This window comes from Cyprinus carpio, chromosome B9 (assembly GCF_018340385.1).
Source record: "Cyprinus carpio isolate SPL01 chromosome B9, ASM1834038v1, whole genome shotgun sequence".
Taxonomy (NCBI): Eukaryota; Metazoa; Chordata; class Actinopteri; order Cypriniformes; family Cyprinidae; genus Cyprinus; species Cyprinus carpio.
Window position 1 is genome coordinate 25,272,065 of NC_056605.1, and position 15,168 is coordinate 25,287,232.

The 15,168-nt window shown below is 35.4% G+C and overlaps 1 protein-coding gene across 1 annotated transcript in view; it reads left to right on the forward strand.

The window, feature by feature from the left end:
- The first annotated feature begins 3,696 nt into the window (after positions 1 to 3,696).
- The window catches only part of LOC109066309 (striated muscle preferentially expressed protein kinase-like), a 79,930-nt gene continuing 68,458 nt past the window's right edge, over positions 3,697 to 15,168 (forward strand). The window contains 1 exon segment of the mRNA XM_042730462.1: positions 3,697 to 4,898. Coding sequence (XP_042586396.1) covers positions 4,472 to 4,898 — 427 coding nt within the window. The 5' untranslated portion in view covers positions 3,697 to 4,471.

The window sequence follows — 15,168 nt, forward strand, 5'->3', positions numbered from 1 at the left end:
TTACCTTTAACATATGTTTAGGTTAAAAAATGGCACAAATAAAATGGTCTGATATTTAAATGTAAATTAGCTACTGTACATAATTTGCATGAACGCACAAACTATAGTCAAAAAATTAAATGTATAGGCCTACCCTCCATACAAGCAGGATGAAAGATACAGGCCCTATTTAATTGCTTTGAACTGTATGTAATATTTATTTGAACAGTGTACTAACATTTTTAATTTAAACATGTAACATTGTACAGTCTACCTTATTCAGGACTCCTTATAGCTGTTATCCAAGTGGTATTTATAATGCTTACTGAAGAATCTGTGAATGGCTTTTTATAAGCCAGGGTTTAGATGTGCATCTCATAGTAATCTATACACAGCTACACACACACTGGCATATGTTTATGGTTACAGTACAGTGTGTGTGCCTGTATGAGACAAGATGTCTTTCTAGTCCAAAGGGCATTTTACATTCATTATGTGCTTAACATGAAGTGCTGTTTTGCTTTGAAAACACTTTCAAAGTATAAACCTGCACTCTCCTAAATGGCCTTGATGGTGATACGGTATGCATACCATCTAATATGAGTAATGCAGGGCTTACATAGACAATAAGGCTAATGCAACCAAATAGAAAAGCAGTCACAAGCCATGCACTCAGATTATACAACCTGCTGTAAAACCAAATAAATACATTTTATCTTACAAATTGGTGTATTGATTAAATGTGTCAAAGCCATTATTATTGCTTCTCTAGTTTGAGTCTTAACTGATGTTACAGTTTTATCTGAATTAGAGTAACCTATGTTTTTACTGGAAGTTGACTTTATTCTGCATGTGGTAAATTATTTTTGGAGAAAAACTTTGACTTGCTAGCACAATATATTAGTTGCTGATTAGCTCAAAGTTCAAAAATACTATCCAATTTCATGATGACCACTAATAAAACTAGATTATGGGAATGTTTCTGTATGTTTCTGTACACTGATCAAAATTTCTCTATTTTTGTATTCTGCAGAAAAATGAAAGTCGTACAGCTTTGGAACAAAACAAGGGTGAGTAAATGATGAAATAATTATTATTTTTGGGTTAACTTTCCCTTTAAATGTGAAAGAATTGTGTGGATTCTTCCAAGGCTTTTTAACTCCCTCCTAAATCATATATAAAGATGTTAAAATGAGTGATTAATTTTTAAAAGTCATTTTATAGAGAATAAAGTGTCTAAATGATTAAGTATTTTAGAGCTGTAAATAACTACAAGATTTATATACACTATAACTCATATTGTGAGTATCATATTTACAGTGCATTTGATATTTATCTGTAAAATGTTAAAGAATGGCTTATATTTTGTTATTTAATTTTTTTGTTATATCATTTATATTTTAATTTGTATATTTTCTGTTTTAATTTTAAAGTTTTAGTAGTTTTGTTGTGTTATTGTAAATTTTTTTTATCATTATTTATGTCTATCTTTTTTCAGTTTTAATTATATTGGAACATCAAGGACAACTAAATTAAAACGAAAAATAAAATGTTGAAATAAAATGAAATAAAAATATTTTCTGTATTATATTTGATTATGGTTATAGTTTATTTTATTTCAAGCAACAGATTTATTTATTTATAAAGGTTTTATTTTAAGTTAACTATACTAACCATGATGTCTTGAATCCTGATACTGCTGTCCATATTATCACATCACACATTTAAGGGACTTTTGGGTTCTTCCACCAAAAATTAAGCTGACTTATATTTGGTCATTGTTAGTCAAATTGCTGATTTATTTGAGCTGAATATGAGAAATGCGATCACCAGTGGGCAGTTTCTATCCTTGGTGACATCACTGAGGAAACACCCTAATTATGAGGGTATCTTTTCAACCAGCAGGGGGCGATGTTTTACACGCACACCAGAAGCTCCACTCATCACGGCATCACGGCGCTCTCCTTCCAGCTTTAAGTGAGACTCGACCACACGTAAGTGTAACTCTTCTATTCATTGTTGTCCATTAACGTCATCATTCTTGTCACCAGTGTCGCCATGCCTGCCATTCATCCACACCTTTTCCAGTCATTTCAGCCCTAAAACAGTGTCCTGCTGAAACATCTGCTATCTCCTCTATTGTGTTAGAATAGTAAAGTGTTGTATCTGCCTCCCCTGTTCCCTCCCACTCACTCAGAGACCTGTGCACCATCCACACATTTGCTCTCAATTCAGCAGTCCAGAGAGCGATGCTGTTTCTATGACAACTGGATCCTGCAGGACAAACTGCAGAGAGGATTTTCCTTTCAAAGGGGGTTCCAAGGAGAAGGCACATGCTTAGCATGAAATTCAGCCCTCTGAAATCATTTACTTGTTTCTGATCTCATTTTAAAGTAGGGGAAATGAACATTAGTCATCTGTTGAACGTACTAGAGGGCTGGCGGTTTGTGAACACTCTGCTGGTCTTAAACGTATCAGAGGTAAAACATTCACAAAGCTGTGAAAATTGTCATATTGTACATTTTATACAAATCTGTATAAATAGCCCTAATACATGCATTATATTGTATCATTGGATACAATATTATTTTGAGTTATGAACTTGATGTTTACTGTACACAATTAATTAGTGATATTCTAATCGATTATCTATATCTCAAAAACCTACAGGTAGCATTGTCGGTGAATAGTGGACATTTTTTATGTTTTCTATTTAGGGAGTTTAAAATGAATAAATATATATGTGAAATGAGTTTGTTAAATATATATATTTTTATCATTAATTTACATGATTATTAATTTGCTACTTATTTAAACACATGGAACAATGCTGAAATTTATATATATATATATATATATATATATATATATATATATATATATATATATATATATATGAATGATTTATGATTTATATTTGAATAGTGTTTAACACCAGCAATTGTGTATATCTTATTTGCTGTTATAAAATAGTCTTTTAATATATATTTATTTGTGTTTGTGTGTGTGTGTGTGTGTGTGTGTGTGTGTGTGTATATATATATATATATATATATATATATATATATATATATATATATATATATGAACATAAAATTTCAGCATTATTCTACAACTCTAGATGTACAATCATTGAAGTAGTCATCCACTACAGTTAATGAATATTGTATGTTTTCATAATGTAGAACCATAAAACAGCTTGCATGTATACATAGTGTCCAGCAGATGGCAATCTATGTTGTATAGCAGCTGTTGTTTTTAGTCTTTTGATGGTCTTTTGAATTTGAAAGATATCGTTGCATTGATTGTATTTAGTTCTTTATCCTGACTTTATCCAACTATTTCCATCGCTGATGATGTAATCAGATATCAACAGATTTTGTTCTGAGGGTTGTTTGAAAAATTATATTAATCCTTTCAAGGCTTGAGTGCCGAATCCTGTTATTTTCTGAGAGAATTAAAAAAAAAATCCCACTGTCAAGATGAAACTGATGGTAGTGATGATGTTGATTCTTATTCAGCAGCTATCTTTGACACATGAATCAGAGCTTTATTCTGAACCCCTCCCTCATTAGGCCCCATGTCACACTCTCTGAAGCTTGTGATTGGTTGTGAGTGCCAGGAGAGAAGATGAGGGGCTTGGCCAAAGTATCTGGGCTGTCCAAAAAATTTGACTTATCAGGGTACAGCTGTTCCTTGATGACTTAGAGGGACTTGTCTGTCACCTCCCCGGGGGGACTTGTGAGTAAAGGGAGGGGGCTATCATGAGTGAGACCGCTTAACTTGGAGGGCAAGGGGACAAAAGTCTGGGCACGGCAGGCACAGAGTTGGAAACCCACTGGAAATCATGCAATTGAGTAATCACCTAAAGGATCCAGCGGTCATTTTTTTCCCTTAGATCCTGAAGAACTGGGGGACCTGAATCTGAGCGTGAAAAGCTGTGGCCAAATCTTCCAAAAGGCAAGAGGGGTAGCTGCTAATGCAATATGATCCTCAGGGACTTGCTCTAAAAATACCATCCAGCCAGGAGTACAGGCGCAAGCTACATTCGCCTAATTGGAGAAAGATTAAACATTTTGTTTTCAGCTTCTCTAATTGGACATCTCAAGGATGTGAGAAACATATTCCAAAACATTTACGATGCAGAAAACCTGTGAGAAATTTCTACACACTTGTCTTTTGACATTTCTACTTGCCTGAAGGCCTTTCAGAAGGTCTTCTGTTAATGCACGTAGAGTTTTCCACTTTTCTAAGAAGTCATATTATAAGTAAGTATTGTATTTAACTGGTGTTGATAACCTGGAGTGTAGTCATGCATTTGATGATGTCTGCTTGAATGTTTGGAATATGTTTACCATATCAAAACTCCAAATTAAGAAAAGCTATTTTATTTTTGGACAATTTATTGTGCATTAGAGATACTTGATGTAATTTGAAACTTAAATCAGTTTAGTAACGTGTAGCACTCTGTAAAGAAGCTCCCCACTGGATCATGAGGAAAGCTGAGGTTCAGATGACCCTGAAGAAAGGTGCTGATGAAGAAGCAGGAGGAATGGCTCCGCCAAGTCCCAGGATACCATCAAAACGAGCAAAAGTTAGTTCAGATCAGGTCGTACCAGACCCTTCTGCTTCTGTCTACCCAACCCCAACTCCTCCAGTGTTCATCCGGAAGATGAGGAACGCTGCGGTAGGTACCGGCTGTGATATCCGCCTGAAAGTGGCTGTGGCTGGAGACCCACAACCTACCCTCTTCTGGTACCACAATGATGACCTGCTCAGCATGGATAACCAGGAATACGGAGGCCTGTGGATCAGGGACTGCAAACCCAGTGATGCTGGCCTCTATACCTGCATTGCCACCAACCATCTCGGAGAGGCCAGAAGCAGTGCTGTCCTTGCCGTTTTGGATTTGGGTGAAGGTAACTACGAATGTAGCTATGTTAATATAACCCTAATGTTTCATTCTGAGAGCTCAGACTACCTACAGCCTTGTAGAAATGACTGGAACATAAGAGCCCTAACAGAAGAACATTGCGCCCGATTATCAAGCTTATGTGACTAATTATCGAGTATAGGCTTCAGAGAAAAAGGTGGAAGGCAGACGTTCTTGCACATCAAACATAAGTGATAATTTGCTAAAGAAGTAACACATCCCTCTGATGTGTTTCACAAAATGGTGGCTAATCCAATTACAGAAAATAAAGTGAAGTAGCCACTCCTCCTTCTTCAGTCACTTTGTTTGGTTGGGGTTCCATTGTGGCAGTTACCTCAAGGACCTGTTTGATGGCCGAGGGTGGAATGATGGGGGCAGCTGATGGGCTGAGACAAACTGCTCAACCGTCCCAAAGTAGAGCTGTGAAATTACCGCCCCCCAAGTCAGGGTGCTTCGTCTTCTCCTCTGAAGGTTTTAAATAAGCATTTCGCCTTCTTACTAACCTGGGAAAGAAGAGGAGGTTTCATGTGCTCTTTGCAATTACCTTTGGGCTGAAATGTAGCAGATATTGTTTTCTTTTACAGTCTAAAATCTGTCTCGGTAGTAATGTACAAAGATTCCCAGAGAAACGATATGTCTTTACAAGGAATGTGTGAACAATAGAGCTGGGCAGTATAGCTAAAAAAAAGTTATTGCTATAGTTTTCAGCCTTGCAACAATGTTCATTATTTTGATGTTTAAGTTTTTGCTTTAAAATGGGAAGTTTGATTCACATCCAAGGGTTTTTAGGATATAAATAAAACACATCAGAGACAATATTGCAACATTGGTTGACAGTGTTAAGACCCAGGTTATAGATGTTTTATGTCTTCAATTTAAACTTCATTAATATAACTGGCATCTAAATTGGTGTTTTAGTTACATACAAGTATCACTCAAGTAAAAGTAAAAGACAACAGTTGCAATATTTGTAACAATGCTTAATTTGATCTAACCAACAAAATCATCACACATACATCTTGAATTTTCAGTAAATCACTTAACTCTAGAAAATAATAGTGAATTGTATCTTAATACTTCAATTGTAATTTTGTCAGAAAGGAATATGTGGTATATAGTTTTATTTGTTTAGAGTAAATTCATTGGTTTTGGATCAGTGCTGTGATGAGAGGTGATGGCGTCCAGCTTCTGATGTGTTCAGATGGATTGACTTTGTTTCTTTGTTGTCCTTCACAGTCACCGTGCTGAACTGGCCACGTCAGAGCACATCATTCTGACACTGTTATGGTTGCCACAAACATTTATCGCCACAGTGCTCAGCAATGCAGGTGCTTTTTATGAGTCTTATTGGATTTGGGTTTCTCATTTGCACTCCATCAACAGAAATAGTGTAGGTGTTTTATGTAGCCAGGTCAAACTTTCACCTCTGCTGTACTTGCAGCATTCTCTTTAAATGCACAATTGTTGTATGGTGTTCATTGCATTTGATATTTATGGTTGACATTTAGGGCAAATTCCAAATGGAAGTGAGCATCCATATGGGTGTAGGGCATTACTGTCTCGTATAAGTGTTTGGAACTTCCTTGGCGAAGGGAATGACTGATCAAATGTTACCTTGACAATGCTGCGCGTGCGAGCAGCATTCAGCACTCCACCAGTTGTTGCAAATATATATTTCTTCTCATTATTATTAAGTCTTATGTACTATTAAGTTTTTTCAAACTAAACTTGATTAAACTTAATATTTCTGACTAAAAATATTTTGTATTAAAATAAAGACACATTTAATTAGCCTGTTCTTCTTGCGTTTTTTATGTGAAGTCTAAATCATCCACAACTTTGCTTTAAAATGCGTCGCAAGATCTCCTAACTCAAGATCACATGATCACAAATGGAAATCACTTCCGTGAAGTGACCATCGCATGTTCCCTTCGCTAATCTCAATCCTTAAGGGCCCTTCGCAAAGGGATTCAGTTGTTTACTTTCGTTTGGAACGTCCCTACAAATGGCATCCCCTTCGCGAAGTGCCCTTCAAGGGCACAAAAAAGCCGTTCGGAATTCACCCTTAATGATCTTCTTTTGGGTTTTAGATTTTTTAAGGGTTTGTTGCATCTCACTGGACCCAGTTTAGTTTTTGTAGTGCCAGGACTTTCAACCTAAGGTCTCTGGACCTCTGGGGGTCCCCGAGTGTACTCCAGGAGGATCTGTGGAGAATATATTTTGTATAAGGCGTACAGAACTTAAATTTATGCTACTTTTCCTTTTTTTTTAAATGGCTTGAGAATCTGGGCATGTAAAGGCTGAAAACTGTTCTAAGGCAGTGGTTGTTCTCATTAGGTTGCAATCTAATATAAGATATCCATATTATTGTGCATAGTTACTATAGCAATATAAATAGCTGTCTTTTAGTGCATTTGTAGTGCAATATTTTTTCTTAAGCCTATGCCATGCTAATTTATTTGGTTGACTGTTGACAGTTCATAGTAATATCAAGATTTTTCATTTTGGTTTTTAGTGCATTTTTCTTAACTTTTTTTTTTCTTTTTTTTGTCAAAATGTTTTATGCCAGTAAATAAATGGGTCCTGAAGCAAAACCATTTAAGACCCACTGATCTAGAGTATGTGTCTATGACGTCTGTAGTCATGATGCATGTGTCAATCCTCTGGACAACTTGTGGTGTTTACACCTGTCTTGTCACTCAGCTAAATGCCATATGCCTTTCTCTTTTGCTTTTCTTTCACAATGTCTTTTTTTTGCCTGTTCCTACGCATTGTCATCCTCCCTTTTCTTTCTTTTCGATCTTTCTGGAGTCTATATTGTTTTGTTTTTTACTACTTTGTCATTCTGACCATTCCCAGTCTATGAATCTCTAACTTTTCTCTCTGTTCTTATTTCTGCATTTCTTACGCTTTTTTCAATGTCTGCCAATGTCTCTCCTGTCTTCTCGGCCTGAAGGACCATCTCTACCCCTCTGGTTATTTCTGACAGTGGAATGTGCCAGGCTTCAGATTTTTGTGATGTTAATAGGCCACTCATTCTCCGGTTACACAGGAAGACATCACAGCTATATATAGCCCTTCAGCGCAGGAGTTTTGCCTTGACCTTATTCAATTAGAGTCAGTCTGAATGAGGGGGAGAGTATGTTTTTGCCTGGTTTACAACTGTAAAATACTGTCATTACATGAATGGTAAAAATAGCCTGCTTTGAAATAGTCAGTGCTGTCTGAGAATCATTACTGATTTAGATTGTGATGCAAGACACCAGGCTGGCTGGTGACCATCATGTTTAAATTTAGCAAACAAGTATTTCACAGTGGGTTGCACTAATAAGGACTAAGATTTATGGTACATTTACTAGTTTGTACTTCAACCATCATTAAACTAATAGTGTAGCTTTAATCATGTGCATTCATTAATATAACCTCTGAATTTAAGTTAGAGATTTAGTTGTATGTCTTTGATCTCGATAACTGTTATAACAGTAGGATTTTTTTTCTTTAAATAACCCTTTACTATGTACATACTAGTACTTCTTGCAAAGGCTGTTTCTATTGTCACTAAAAAAGGAAGTAACAAGTAACCTTACTGCCATTTATGGTGAATCAATCATGGCAGACAATCAAATTTAATCACAGGTTGTAGGTTTAATGACTGATTTGTTAAGCCATGTTTAAATTTAAGTGGTGCAACGCGGCTTGAATTAAAATAAAACCTGGATAAACAAACCCCTTTGCGGTGTAAATCGTTATTGGTGCAACCCACCCTTAGCCTATAAATCTATAAACATGCAACAGTAATGTATATTTCTGGTCTGCTTCAGCTGACACTCAAACTGAGAGTACTTATATACATCCTCAGTGAATAGTTATCTCGCAAAAGTGCCTGCTGTCTCTGTCTCTTCATGGAACATTTCACCTGTAATTGCTCTGTGCATTACGGAGTTGGATGGATGTTTCAAACTGCTGGGGTGGAAAAACCAGTATGTACATGATGTACAGAGAGAAAAGTACATATGGATGTAGAGAGAAACATCAAAATGTACAGCTTTATCATCTTGTTGAAGAGAGTTGCTTACATAGCCTTTGTTTTCTCTTTACTTTGAGTCTTTTAAACGTAGCTTTCTTTCAAGTGCTTCTCGAGGTGATTAGCTTACAAATCATAGTTGAAATTCTTGTATGTTAATGAATGTATATGACATGGATTGCTCTTTTTGCTGTTAAAATGGCTTTCTCTTTAAGTGGCTTTCTCAATGCAAAGCAAAGAAAGTCTCAAAACGTTTGCGTTTGCATTTGTGAGGAAGCAGTAAGGTGTGGGATTTGGCTTCAGCCCACACACTTAGCAATAATTGCATTGAAAGGAGAGCATTCTGTTGGCTATGCACAACTTTCCATTGGCCCCAGAGGTCAAAATGTCCGCACAAATGCTCAGTGGAGTGTGTAATGAAAGGTCTCAAACATCATTTATATTTGAATCCAAATGGAAATTATAATCCCTGATAAATTGCATGGATTTCAAAGGATTTCTCTTGTTTTGCTAATGGACCCTCGCAGAGTGACAAAGTTATTAATTTGTCATCAGCACATATGACTCATGGAAAATTACTAGAGCGGTTGAATATTGTTTTGTTCTTTTATGGTAGGTGAAAAGCAATTTCACCATTTGCAAAGAGGATGATAGAGGGGAAGTAATAACAGTCCTCAGTAGATTTTATATAGAAGGGCATCTACACACAATCACACTCAAAATCATACATGCGCACACACATGCTGAGGTACATTTTGTCGCTCTCTCTAACAAAGCACACAGCTGTGCCTCCCTCAGTCATTCATTTTCTGCCTATTACCAGCTTTTCTTTGTCCAGCTGAGAGGTTGTGTTGTTGCATTGCTCGTAGGTGGATATGAATCAAGACAGGATGCAAAAAGACTAATTCAGTGCATTGGAATAAACTTGAGTTAATATGCATTTATTCTGTTTTGTGTAGTGATTCTGATGAGTTGAAGCATCCCTCAGGCTGCACTGAAACATTATTGCTTTTCCAATCTGCTATTGGCGACATTCTGCATCACTAGAAAGCCCACTTCCTGTGCACTTTGAGACAGTTATCCTTTCTTTTTAACTGTGTTTGCATCAACACTTAACGATGATCCACTGATTTTAATTTTCTTAAAAGCATCTTGTTTACTTTGTGCTTAGGTTCTCATTGGCTTTCAGTGAGTGGGTGGTTTAAACAATCCTCTGGTGTTGCACTTTTATGTGTCACCGCTGAGGCTTTTTGTTGCTCTAATCTCAACATAAATTTGTATGCAGAAAATTAAAAGAATAGTTCATCAGTTGAAATTCTGCCATTATTTTATCTTTCTACTATTTTTTAACATTATCAGGACACTCTGAGTTATTGCTGTATAAAAAAAAAAATCATCTTTTTTTTGTTCCATTAAGAAAAAGAATAAAAGCATAAAGATCAGGATGAGTGAATAACGACAATTTTCACTTTTGAGTGGAACTATCTATAATTTATACTATTATTATAATGTTTCCAAAATTAAATTGTCTTTTTTTATATCGTTTCAACAATAGCTCTATAAAATTTAGATAAATTAATTAATAAAATATAATTTTCAACTTGGACAAACTTTACATTAATTATAATAAATTCATGTAAAATAAATTATTTTTCATCAGTACCTGTAGCTTTGGAAAATGTAATTATATTGTGTTAAATTGTATTATTATGTTTTATTTTATTTTAAAATATTATTTTCACTCTTGACTTAACTATATTAAAGGTATTTAAATAATTAATAAAATTAAATTAATATTAAAATATAATTACATTTTATAAATCTTTTAATAAAAAATTGAATTTGGCAAATTATTGTATTATATTACAGTATATTGTTTGCTAAATCCAGTTTTGCCATTCTGTGTACTTGTTCCAACAACAGCATCATAAAATATGCCATAATTTAGTGAAGTGGACATACAATTGTTTTGTTGTGGCATTTATATAAGTGGCTGGAGTTTCATTGACCTTTCTTGTCCTGAAACCTCAAAATGATGCCACTGTATCGCTGAGCTTTTGTCCTTGATCTAATTAAAGCCATAATGATGGTCTACGTAATCTCATTCCATCCTGGTTTATGGCAGAGAGGTGGCATGACCTCAGAGCCTTGTTAATGATGTGATAAAACAAAACATGCTCATGTAGTTATGTGTATTGATTCTGAAATAAATTTGAATACTTACATGGCACAATTGCCTTACCTAATCTTTTGGTTCAGCTTTGAGGCAGTAGTTTTGCTAGGGTGTTAAGCATATAAGATGGCTCCAGAATAAAAACATCTGACTCACCAGAGTTTTAAAGAGCATGAAAGGGCTTCAGGGTTCCAGAGAGAGAAATAAACACCCCACATTTGCCCGAGACCTCTTCATCTTGCTTGCATTTTTAAGACCTGCGGTATTTCAGTCTACACCTTTTCACACTGGCATCTTTTCCAAGGTTTATGATGTAAGAAAGATTTGAGGATCTTGAAGGGTGACCACACGTTTGGTTTGGTTTGGATTGAGTCATCTTTGTGTTTCTCTCTCCCTCTCTGGAACAAATCGAAATATATAATATATTTCCATCCTGTGCTCTTGTTCTCTGGGTTGAATGATGAATATTGTCGCAATGGTGGTGTGCTGAACATGACTTGAAGCTAGACGATTCACTGATGCAAGAAATAAGTTTAAAGGCGCTGTAAGTAATATTTCTTTCTGGAATAGTATGCAGAAAATGGGGCACCAGATGTAACTGCAATAGAGATATCACACCTGTCTCTATGACAGCCCTTGGCTCTGTAAATTGCAAAAAAAGAAAAAAACAAGGCATATTGTTTAGCCAGTAAGAAGCTTTAAGGCATTCTCTGCATTTTAATTGTTTAATTGTGGTATTTGTTATATTTTTACAGTATAATTTTTTATAGATGACATGCCTATTATTAACATAAAGACAGGTTTATTACTTATAAAGCACTTATTCTGCATGAGCATAATCCTATCCAAGGCCTAAACTTAACAACTACCTTTCTAACTATTAATAAGCAACAAATTAAGAGTTTATAGAGGCAAATGCTGTAGTTAATGTTCGTTAATTGCAACAAATTTCAGAGTTTCAGTGCTATTAATTTAAGTGGCAACAACAGCAAAATGTATGTTTCCACTTTATTTTTGATGTGAGAGTGGACGTGGCCATTTGTAACTTGAATATGTGAGGATTCTGGTGCCATTTGCTTATTATTTTAGCTGCAAAATAAGGTGGATAAGATATCAAGAAGTTCATTGGCCTAACTGCTGGCTGCTTATGATTTTCAAACAACATAGGAACTTAATGCATTAGAATAGAATATGTGATCACAGGAGTACATTTATCTGCCTTTTGAATATAAACAGCTTTTCCTATTAGAATTCAGAGTTGGAACTTTGTGTTTTCTGAAGAGCATTTTAGACTGGAAAGATTGTTGGTTTTCCATTCCATTTGTATTCCCTCTAGTCAGATTCCACATATGGCACTCCCTCTGTTTCCAATTAAACGCTCCTAATTAGCATAGCTTTAAAATCAATGGATTCACACAGAGTACTTTCCCATGATACTACACTCATGAGACTGGGGCAAACGCAACATTTGCCCCAGACCCCCTGATTAACTGAGGAGCCATGAAGCTTACGCTAATTGAATAAACATATCTGAGCTGAATATATCCTGGTCCTTTGAGTAGTTTTGTACTGTATGTATTTTCAAATCCCTTTCACACATAGTGGTATGTATGTAATATTATCAGATTGCTCCAACTTTAAATTCTGGTTGAATGACATATATTTGCAACTAAGTTTTGAGTCTTTGTGAATTTTGTAAATTTTTCATGATTGTTCAGCACTTCGAGTTATAAAGTAGTTGTAAAGTGCTTTATGAATTAAAGAAACAAATAATAATTTGAGTAAACGCATCCCTTGTGACATATTTTATATTCTGTTTTGCATTAATGTATGTTGCTACAGAATTTTTTTTTTTATTCCACATTTTTTAAAGGCAGATCTGGGAGTCTCATTTGAAATGCTACAGTCTTATTTACTGTATCTGTTTCTGCTGTGGCTGTGAACTACATGTTGATTGAGTAGATAGTGAGACACAAGGTCCATCTACCTCATCTTTTATTCATGGCAACTTTAGCCTGCAGCAAAGATTGATGAAGCTTGAGGATGTGCACTGTTTAAGGCATGTACGAATGTTGCGGATATGACGTGATGTAAACATATTGGACCGGTATCAGTCTGTTTCCGATATCTGGTATGATGTACAATTTGTCATCACTGCGGTAGCTTCAGTCCTACAGACTGGCTGCCATTATCTCAGTTTGATCATGCCTGTGGTGTAATGGCCACAGAAAGACAGGGACTTCCCCTATTGAGCTGCAGTTGTTGCTGTCCTTCAGCGTGTGGATAAACACCCATGCTATGTGTGTGTGTAGATGTGGGCACATATGAGTGAGACTGACACGGTGCAATTCTCACGTGTAGACAGCCAGTGAAGTCATGTGCTTGAGATAATTCCTAATTTAAGCCAATAATGATCAAAGGCTGCAAACACCCACCTCACCGCTAGTCATAATAACCCTGCCAGTCTAAGGTAGACCACACAATACTGCTCTGCTCCTCTTTTTTTTTTAAATAAGAGCCGAAAACTGCTGCTTTACTTAATATTGTTGATTTTGCTTTTATTTAGTAATAATTTAGCTGTCAGAAATGTTTAAAGCAGAAGTCTAAGATGTGTCTACATTATAACTGTTTTAAATGAGATAAATCAATTTAGCTAAAACATATATTAATCAGATGATGACATTTACATTTTAATTAGTTGTATGGTGCTCTTCACAATACATATTATGACGTGACAAGGCTGATTTTATATATATATATATATATATATATATATATATATATATATATATATATATATATATATTTTTTTTTTTTTGTTTACTTTTTTGTTTCTTAATATTTAGCTATTTGTTTCCTTGCTATTGTCTTGTTTTCACAGATTATATGTAAAATGTACTTTTTTTTACCACAATAACAATTTGAATTTTCTTGTTTAAAGCATTATTCTAGGTTTATACTTAATGTGCCAATGAGTTTAAAAAAATGTTGATAAATATTCATTATATATATTCTCTGAAGTCTTTAGTTTTTGACTCTAAAATAATTTAATTTAATTTAATTTTTAATATTTGTTATTTTTATTGTATATAAATAAAATACAACAAAGTTACTTATAAAATATGGTCTAATTAGTTTTCAGGTACAGAAATGTAATGCATAGTGTTCACTGTATAAATAATTATAGATTATTCTTTGTTGAAAGTTGTTTGATTAATATTGAGACAGACAGACATTAGCAGGTTTTTATAGGCTGCTGTTCCTTTAAGACTGATTGCACAGATTAAATACAACACATGTGATTTCTTGCTCCACTGTTTACATTCGCTTAAGACAAACGAATGTGTTCATGAGAGTACTTGCTGAGACAGGTATTTTGAGATAATGTTGATTGTATGTGCCCATTCAAGTGCAAGGAGATGCAAAAGAGGAATCAATTCAGTGATTGCACGCTGTATGAAATAAGGCTTTCTGTGTGCTTGCAAATAACAGTGCATGGGTACCAAATTGTTATTTTTTACCTCTTCTTGCGCTTGAATAGTAGCCCGACTTGAAGACACAATAGCCAAGGGTTAGCGATTTTTGAGTTGTGTTTGAAGAAATTTTGCACGTTACAATTGTCCCAGTCTCTTTTACATGATATCGTAGTGTCAGCACGTTCGAGGGCCCAGTTTATGGTGGGGCCCCTCTCTGACCACAGTAGTGGACAAAGGTTGGCTACATTTTGATTGGATCTTGGTGGACTAACATAAGCAAACTGTCCAACCCCATCAGATAAAGATGAAAGGACAACAGCCAGACACTTCTTAGATGGCAAGTAAAAGACCTTTGGTATAAAGCGCCTCCGAGAAGGACAGGACTTCCTATTGCAGTTTCTGCCCTTCGCCCACCAACAGACTGATTCCTCAGGTTTTGGTCTGTGATCGCCATAAAAATTCCTTAAGACCTCTGGATGCAGCAGCAGTGGGTGAAACAAAGATCACAGATCACAGAGTTCCATCCAAATCCATTTATAACTATGTTCTCAAACCTTAAACTGATGCAAACACAAATCTCATA